General features: G+C 46.3%; 1 protein-coding gene across 2 annotated transcripts in view; it reads left to right on the top strand.

Moving 5' to 3' along the window:
* Etv6 (ETS variant 6) overlaps positions 1-8,667 on the top strand; it is a 258,623-nt gene extending 249,956 nt beyond the window's left edge. Inside the window, exons 6-8 of one of the 2 annotated variants that reach the window (XM_029565778.1) lie at positions 3,642-3,784; positions 5,054-5,154; positions 8,168-8,667. In XM_029565778.1, the coding sequence (XP_029421638.1) occupies positions 3,642-3,784; positions 5,054-5,154; positions 8,168-8,273 (350 nt within the window). In that variant the 3' untranslated portion in view covers positions 8,274-8,667. The remainder of the gene's footprint in view (positions 1-3,641; positions 3,785-5,053; positions 5,155-8,167) is intronic. The other variant, XM_008837629.3, reaches the window with a different exon arrangement.
* The last annotated feature ends 6 nt before the right edge of the window (positions 8,668-8,673 follow it).

Raw genomic sequence — 8,673 nt, 5'->3', positions numbered from 1 at the left:
ATATATATATTCATTATTTTATGTGTATGAGTATGTTGCCTGCATGTATGTAAGTACACTGTGTTATGAAATGCCCATGGAGGTCAGAAGAGGGCATTGAATCCCCTGAAACTGGAGTTACAGTTGTTAGCCACCATGTGGGTGCTGGGAATCCAACCAGGGTCCTCTGCCAGAGCAGCCAATGCTCTTAACCATTGAGCCATCTCTCCAACCCCAGAACCCTCGAGTCTCAGCTCTGCAAGAGGCCTGGAGCCCAGGGGATTATCAGCATATCACTCACCTTTACATGGGCAAAGTTTCCTTAGAACAAACTATATAGCTCTTTATGTTCACCTTTATTAAAATGAGCACACTAGAGCCTGGCATGGCATACCTGTAATCCCCTTACTGTGTAAGTGGAGACAGTAGGATCCCTGGGACTTCCTGGCCAGCCAGCCTCATCAAATTAATGAGCTCCAAGTTCAGTAAGAGATCCTGTCTCAAAAAATATAGTGAGGAGCAGTTGAGGAAGACCCCCGACATTGATTTTCCAGCCTCCACGTGCACTCGCACCTACACAGTTGCGTGCACAAACACTAGAGAACTACATTCCCACATCAGAGGAATCCAAAGGTGTCCTCAACAGTGAAAATGATTGTCAATGCACAGGTATGCCAGGCAGGGGCTATGTGCACACTGCCCTTGTCCCACCTCATTTCCTGGCATTTTGTGTGATAGTGCTTGGTTTTATCAAATGCTTTCCAGTTGGGCAAGATTGTGAAAAATTGAAAGGTGCCTCCCATTTGACGGTGGCACAAAACAAGTGAGCCATAGCTCAGTTCTTCTTTTAATCCATCCAGGCTGCTGAATCAATACCATAAGGTAACTTCTAAACAAGAGAAATTAGATAAATGGTGATACATACTCTGAGCATTTGGAGGACTAAGACAGGAGGGTCACTGCATGTTTGAGACCAGGCTGGATTGCATGGTAAGACTCTATCTAAAAAAAAAAAAAGTGGAGGAGGAAAAGGAGGAGAGAGGGAGGGAGGGGAAAGGGAAGCAGGAAGGGAAAATTGCTTCTCATACTTCTAGAGGCTAAAAGTTCAGGATCAAAGCACCAGTAGATTTGAGGTTTCATTCTTAGATAGAACCTTCTGGCTGTGTCCTCACAGGGTAGATGTGAGAGGAATCTCTTTTATAAAGACACTTCCACCAGGGCTGAAGAAATGGCTCAGTGGTTAATAGCACTTACTGCTCTTGTAGAAGACCCAGGTTCAGTTCCCAGCACTCACATGGCAGCTCACAACTACCTCTAACTCCAATTCCCGGGGATCTGACACCCTCTTCTGGCCTTCAAGGCCCCTGCACATATGTATTACACACAAGTAAATAACACACACATTCAGTTGCTGAGCTTCCATTACCCACTGTAGAGCCGCTTTTACTCCCTCCCTGAGGCCAGTCCAGCGTCTGCTAAGCTGGAAAGGTACACGTCTGTCTCCACCTACCTGTTGGACCGTGGTAGAGAACAGGCCTCATACCTTTACTTCACAGACCCATAAAGCCAGGGATCTCCAACCAAAAGCCTGGTCTTAGCACAGTGCAGAGCCACATTAAATCACTTGATGTTCGCTGCCTCACCACATACTCGGACATCGGTCCTACAAATGAGAAGTGATTCTCTTGTACCAGGTTCCTTTCCACCACGATTCCATTGTGCAAGACTGCCAGAGGGTAATTCAATGAGAATATTTATATTCCTTTTTTAAAATGCTGGCCATGGTTCCCACAGCCAGTGTCACCAAGCCACATAATTCTCCTATTCCCATGGTTTTCCATTATTACTATTCTCCTTTTAGCCCCAAGTCCTCTTTACCCATTCAACATCTCCCACCTACTGCAAAATAATCTTTTAACTCTACCATTTTTTAATCGTACTGCTTTCATTCAACTCTAATTCACGTCTCTGGACTTGGGAGATGGGTCAGTCAGTAAAATGTGTGCCACGCAAGTATGGACCTGAGTTCATTCCCCAGCACCCACAGAAAAAGCCTGGCGGGAGAGTGTGCACCTGTAATCCTGGCTCTGGGGAACAGAGACAAAAGCATTCCTGGAGCTTGCTGGCCAGCCAGTCCAGCTTCCAATTTAGTGAGAGACCTTGGCTCAAAATGCAGGTCGAAGGACTAGGGCAATAGCTCAGTGGGTAAGAGTGTTTGCTTTGTAAGCAAGAAGCCCTGAGTTTGAATCCTCAGCACCCAAGTAAAAGCTAGGCATCACCATGCATGTCTGTAACCTCAGCACTGAGGGATGGAGACAGGTAGATCCTTAGATTTTGCTGGCCAGACACCCTAACCAAAATGGTGAGCTTCAAGTTCAGTGAGAGACCCTGTCTCAAAAAATAAGGTGGGGAGTGATAAAGGATACTCATTGTTCTCTGACTTCTGCTTGTGCACACAGACACCCCCCAAACACCCATGCCCATATGCCACACATATAAACACCCATATGCATATGGGGTTTTTTGGGGGTGGCGGGGACAAGGTCTGTGTAGCCCTGCCTGGCCTGGAACTTACCATGTAGACCAGGCTGGTCTGGAAGTAAGAGATCCATCTGCCTCTGCCCCCCAAGTGCTGAGATTAAAAAAGTTTACAAACATACACACCAGTTTTTTTTTTTAATATTTTTATTTTGGTTCTTTTGGTCTTTAAGCCAGGGTCTCTCTGTAGCCCCTGCTGACCTGAAACTATGTAGACCAGGCTGGCCTTGAACTCACAGAGATCCACCTGCCTCTGCCTCCTGAGTGCTGAGATTAAAACCGTGCGCCACTACACCCTGCTTATTTTTGTATGTGTGTATATTGCCTGCATGTATGTAAGTATACCTGTGTTGTGCTATGCCCACAGAGGTCAGAAGAGTGTCACATCTCCTGGAACTGGAGTTATGAACAGTTGTTAGCTGCCATGTGGGCATTGAACCCAGGTCCTCTACAAGACCAGACAGTGCTCTTAACTGCTGAGCCATCTCTCTAGCCCCAGAAGTTATTTGTGTGTGTGTGTGTGTACCTGCATGAGTTTACGTGCCACATGCATGCAGGAACCTGCAGAGGCCGGAAGAAGGCGTTAGATTCCCTGGAACTGAAGTTACTGGCAGCTTCCATATGGGTTCTGGGAATTGAACCTGGGTCCTAGTGAGTCCTCTTAACCTCTGAGCCATCTCTCCAGCCCCACATAGATTTTTTTTTTTTTAGAAATCAATCTAGTAAGATAATGACTGGGGAAGACACTTGATATCAACTCCCTAGACAGGTGCACACACACATGCACAAGTGTATGCACATACTCTCAAAGACTTTTTCCAATCCCTGTCCAACTAGCCTGCTTGAGCCCACTGTCAAAGCCTATTCATTCACAGGTACTGTTTGCTGCCCGAGTCTGAACAAGTTGTTCCTCCTTCCTGGTCTTCATCTCGAGGTAGCTGGCCTTGGTCAGCGCTAAGCCTCTGTACATCAAAGGTCATGCTTCTCCAACAGGATCTCAGACTCACTGGACCTGAGTTTCGTCACTGTCAAATGAGGAAGGAATCAGTTAGACAAACCCTTTTCTTTGAATCCTGTAACTGCCACAAGAACTGTTTAACAGTGTTCTCCCTTTTCTTCTGTAGACTGTAGGCTGCTCTGGGATTACGTCTATCAGTTGCTCTCTGACAGCCGGTACGAAAACTTTATCCGATGGGAGGACAAAGAATCCAAAATATTCCGGATAGTGGATCCCAACGGACTGGCTCGACTGTGGGGAAACCATAAGGTAAAAAGGCACCAGATATTTGCTGGGAAAGCTGGTGCCAAAATGCAGTCTTTGTCCCTGAATTGGAGGATAATTGTCTTTTCTGCTTCCTACATCTGCCCGTGATTATTCGGTTTGTTCCTCGCTGGGCAAACAATTAGGTAGTTGCAAAGGAAGGAAATAATTAAAGATGCCTCTTTGCAGTGTGTACCTTCTGCCCTGGGCTCCTTAATTCAGCATAGCCCAGTTCAGTAGACTGATTATAAGTATCCTGCCTGGCCACTCTGGCCAACCTAGACCTGCCACCCCTGTTGTCATTAGGTACTGGGGAACAGGGAAGTTCTGAGAGCTCTGTGACTCACAGGGGACCTTTGGGAAGTGCCACTTTTGTCCCTAACAGTTGGAAACCTCCCCCTGTTGACAAAAGTCCATTTCTGCATGGAAAATATGTTCTGACTGTAAAACATCCCTTTTAACAAGCAAGAAGTTTGCCCCACAGTTTTCCAAACTAGAAAGAGGAAATGGAATTCAGAACATAAATTTTGTAATAAGGCAATTCAAACCTGCAGATGTAAACAGGAGTTCATTGTGATTGAGGCCCTGTTGATCTGGGACTAGACTGGGGCCACTGAGGTAGCACAGCCTAGCCCTGCTGGGTGAAGGCTAGGGAGTCACAACTGAGCTGTGGGAGGCCTGGAGCCCCTAAAAAGGTGGCCCAGCCTGGCCTGACTAAGGAAGACAAGCCAGGGCCATGACCAAATACGGCGTGGCCCCACTGACAGACACTTCAGTGTGTGAGTCACTAAGAACCCTCTGCATGCCTCCCTCGCCCCTGGGCACTGAACCCCGTATTCCTGCTCCCACCATAGGAATTTAAACAATGACAGACCAGAGACAAGTTTGAAAAAAGATCACAACCAAAAATGAAATTTTGCATGGGTCAGGATACAAGGGATGACCCACCCCAGGCCTCCCAGAAAGGAACTTGCAGAAAGCTGTGCGGGACAAGCTCTGGACGAAGGAAGTGAGAGTGGTCGCAGCAGGATCTGCCATGTTAGCTAGAGGGCAAAGGGTGGTTCGCCTTTGGAGGAAACCTTGACCCCCCAGTGGCTGTGAAAGGCTGAGGAAGGGGTTGGGAGGCAGAGTATCAGATAAGTTCCCAGGCCAGCAGGGCCACGTGGAGCAGCTAAGGAGCTTTTATTGCAATAGCTGCCCCGGTGCCTTTGCTGAGGTTCATTTCATTGTGTCTTTGTGCGTTCTTTTCTCTCTCTTCCTCCTTTGAACAAACAGAACAGAACAAACATGACCTATGAGAAAATGTCCAGAGCTCTGCGCCACTACTACAAACTAAACATCATCAGGAAGGAGCCTGGACAAAGGCTTTTGTTCAGGTAGTACTTCCTCTTTCTCCTTTCCTTTTTCAGGGAGGGCAGGATTTTCTTTACTTAAGTGGGAGGAGGGAGACCCAGAGCTATTATTGCGTGTATTACTAATTGGAAAGTAAGTGCTGGTTTGTTAGGATTTAAGATTTTTTTTTTTTTTAAAAAAAAAAAAAAAGAAACTTAGGTCTGTTATATAGAAAGCCAAAGCTAAATAAACACAATCTAACTCACCTTTAAAATAGCGTAGTAACCAAACAGTATTATCTGGCATTGAATCTGCTAGAGTCAGAGGGATCAATCAGAATCACCATTGTCAAGGGCAAAGTGAAAGACTTCAGGTTATCAAACCTAGAAACTGCTTTTTGAACCTGTGTTTCTCAAGCTTCGGTTTTATGACCCAGAGATGGGTGTAATTGGTCAGTAACAACTACTTTTTAATGAAATGGAGAATATAATGTGACGAAGTTGAAAATATCAGACTGTAGGCACATGAAGCAAAAGTGACCATCAATTCATAAAGATCTTGTTTTGTGTGTGTGCAGATGTGTGCATGCACATGCATGTAGAGCCTAGAGGTCAACTTTGGTGTCATTTCTCAGATACTGTTTTGTTTGTGGTTTTTGTTTTGAGACAGGGACTCACTACATTGCCCAGGCTGGCCTGGAACTCACAGAGGTCCACCTGCCTCTACCTCTTGAATGCTGGGATTAAAGACATATGCCATGATACCTGACTACCTTGGGTTTTGAGACGGAGTCTCACACTGGCTTGGAGCTAGCCAAGGAACCAAGGATCTGCCCATCTCCTCCTCTCCAGCACTAACACTACCAGCCATGTGCCACCACACCCTTTTTTGTATGTTCGTTCTGGGGATTGAACTCAGGTCCACATGTTGAGCTTAGCAAGCACTCTCGGGCCAATCTATCTCTCCCCTCTTGATGTGTGTGTGGTTTTTTTTTATGTGTATGCGTGTATTGCCTGCATGTAGGTAAGTGCACCCATGTTGTGCAGTGCCCAAGGAGGACAAAAGAGACTGTCAGATCCCCTGGGACTGGAGTTTCGGACAGCTGTTAGCTGCCATGTGGGTGCTGGGATTCAAACCTGGGTCCTCTGCAAGAACAACCAGTGTTCTTAACTGCTGAGCCATCTCTCTAACCCCTTGATATATTTCTTATAATGTATCATGATCAAAAAAGTGCAAAAGCCACTGAACTATGCAGTTTTCCCTCTTCAGAAGCCTCCATAACTAATGGTTTCCAGCCATGTAACCTACCACAGAGCTTGTGATTCCCAAAATTAGAAAAGAAGGAATGAAAGGACCACAGAGGAAAGGCACGGCATGTGTGGACCCCATTAGTGACTGACTTGAGATAAAGAGAGGTCAGCAAGTAGAGGTAATAAAAAATGACACCATGTGTGGACAGCCACACTGGCCACCAGAAAGAGCAGAGCCAGACACTGGCCACCAGAAAGAGCAGAGCCAGGCTTCAGCACAGAGGCAGAGTGATAAAGTTAACATGTCAGTGCTGTCATTCCAGATGAAACCCACTGAACACAAAGTGAGTCTTGCTTATGCTCTGGCTGCAAACAAAGACTCACTAAAGGGAAGTCACTGATAGTAGTTGGGGCCAATTAGTGAAAACAAAAAGGTCCTTTTTCCTTTGTCTTTCTAATTTTCCAAAAGCTTAACCTTGCCTGATTATCAAAATACCCAGTTAAACCAGGTGTGGTAGAGCATGCCTTTAATCCCAGCAGAACCAGGTAGAGCTCTGAGTTTAAGGCCAGCCTGGTCTACAGAATGAGTTCCAGGGCAGTGGACTACATAGTTGGACCTTGTCTCAGTAAAACAAAAGGCTAGGCAAGATGGCGCACGCCTTTAGTCCTAGCACTTGGGAGGCAGAGACAGGCGGATTTCTGTGAGATTGAGGCCAGGCTGATCCACATACTGAGTTCCAGGCTAGCTGGGCTTACAGGGAGACCTTGTCTCAAAAAACGACCTGCCCCCCCCCCCCAAAAAAAATGACTCCGCTAACATTGTTATATCCTCTGGGTTAAATGCAAGTTTTGGATTCTGTTCCCTAGGCTAGCAGTATTGAATGGAAGATGATGGTAGGATTCTTGTGGGTCTTTATAAAAGTCTAACTCTTGGGGTTGGAGCAATAGCTCCACAAATGAGTGTTTGCTGTACAGACAGGAGGACCTGATTTCAAACCCCCCAGCATTGTTGACGGTGGAGGCTGGAGGGTAGCTGGGGCTTGCTGACCACCAGCGTAGTAGCTATACGTGAAAGACACTCTCTCATAGAGACACGACATCTGAAGTCTTTCTTTGGATTTTCTGCATGCAGGTGTCCAAACCTGTGTATATAACAAACCATATATAGCTTATCTTTAAAAACAAGAAACATAGGGGACTGGACTGGAGAGGTGGCTCAGTGGTTAAGAGCACTGGCTGCTCTTGCAGAGGATCCAGATTCAGTTCCCAGCACCACGTGGTGACTAACTGTCTGTAACTCCAGTTCCAGGGGATGTGATGCCCTTTCCTGTCCTCTGGAGGCATTGCATGCACACTTACACACAAAATAGTTAAAAAAACACAAATTTGGGCATTATGGTGCACGCCTTTAATCTCAGCACTCAGGAGACCAAAGCAGGTGGATCACTGTAATAAGATTAAGGCTGGCCTGGTCTACATAGCAAGTTCCAGACCAGCTGAGGCTACAGGGAGATCCTGTCTCAAAAAACCAAAAAGATAAAAATGAAAACTTAGAAACACAGACAAGCGAGCTATACAATATATCTGTATGGACCAGCAGTAAAACACACTCCGTTGGGTGCTGTTTTTCTCAGTTACCCTCCACTCTCCAGTGTTAGTCATTTTTCAGGCAGGGAAAAAGGACATTTTTTTCCTGCTCTAAAGTAGCATTAAAGCTTGAGTTTGGTAGCTCTCTGGATTGGAGTGGAGGGTGCAGGCACTCTCAGGAACCCAGAATCTCTTGACACTTCCGTTTCCTGTTCTACAGGTTCATGAAAACCCCAGATGAAATTATGAGTGGCCGGACAGACCGTCTGGAACACCTTGAGTCTCAGGAGCTTGATGAACAAATATACCAAGAAGACGAATGTTGAGGGGACCCACCACCGCCACAGGCTGACCTCGAGGGGAATCTGCCCACAGGGACTGCTGGAGGCCTGGCGGATTGGGAGGGGGATGGTTGAAATGGAAGAGACCCAGAAATGGCAGGAACACTTCCCTTGCAGACCAAGAGGGACCTGGAGCACCTTAGACAAACCACCCAGCAAAGGCGGGGCTGGAATCCTGGCGGAGGACATGACTCACCTGTCACTCTAGTTGCTTCTCCTTTGGGGTCTCCACCTGTAACTCCTTACCCTGCACCTGTTGTTAGTCTCATGGTGTTTCTGTTTTTGTTGTTTTAAGACCATGCAGTTTGACTATTCATTGTTCATTCAGGGGAAGACATCACACGTTGTTTTCCTATGGAAATATATATCTATTATATATATCTAT

The sequence above is a fragment of the Nannospalax galili genome, unplaced genomic scaffold, assembly GCF_000622305.1.
Source record: "Nannospalax galili isolate Female #2095 unplaced genomic scaffold, S.galili_v1.0 scaffold210, whole genome shotgun sequence".
NCBI lineage: Eukaryota > Metazoa > Chordata > Mammalia > Rodentia > Spalacidae > Nannospalax > Nannospalax galili.
Note: the sequence above shows the minus strand (reverse complement) of the source record. Positions and strands in the feature narration are given on the sequence as shown.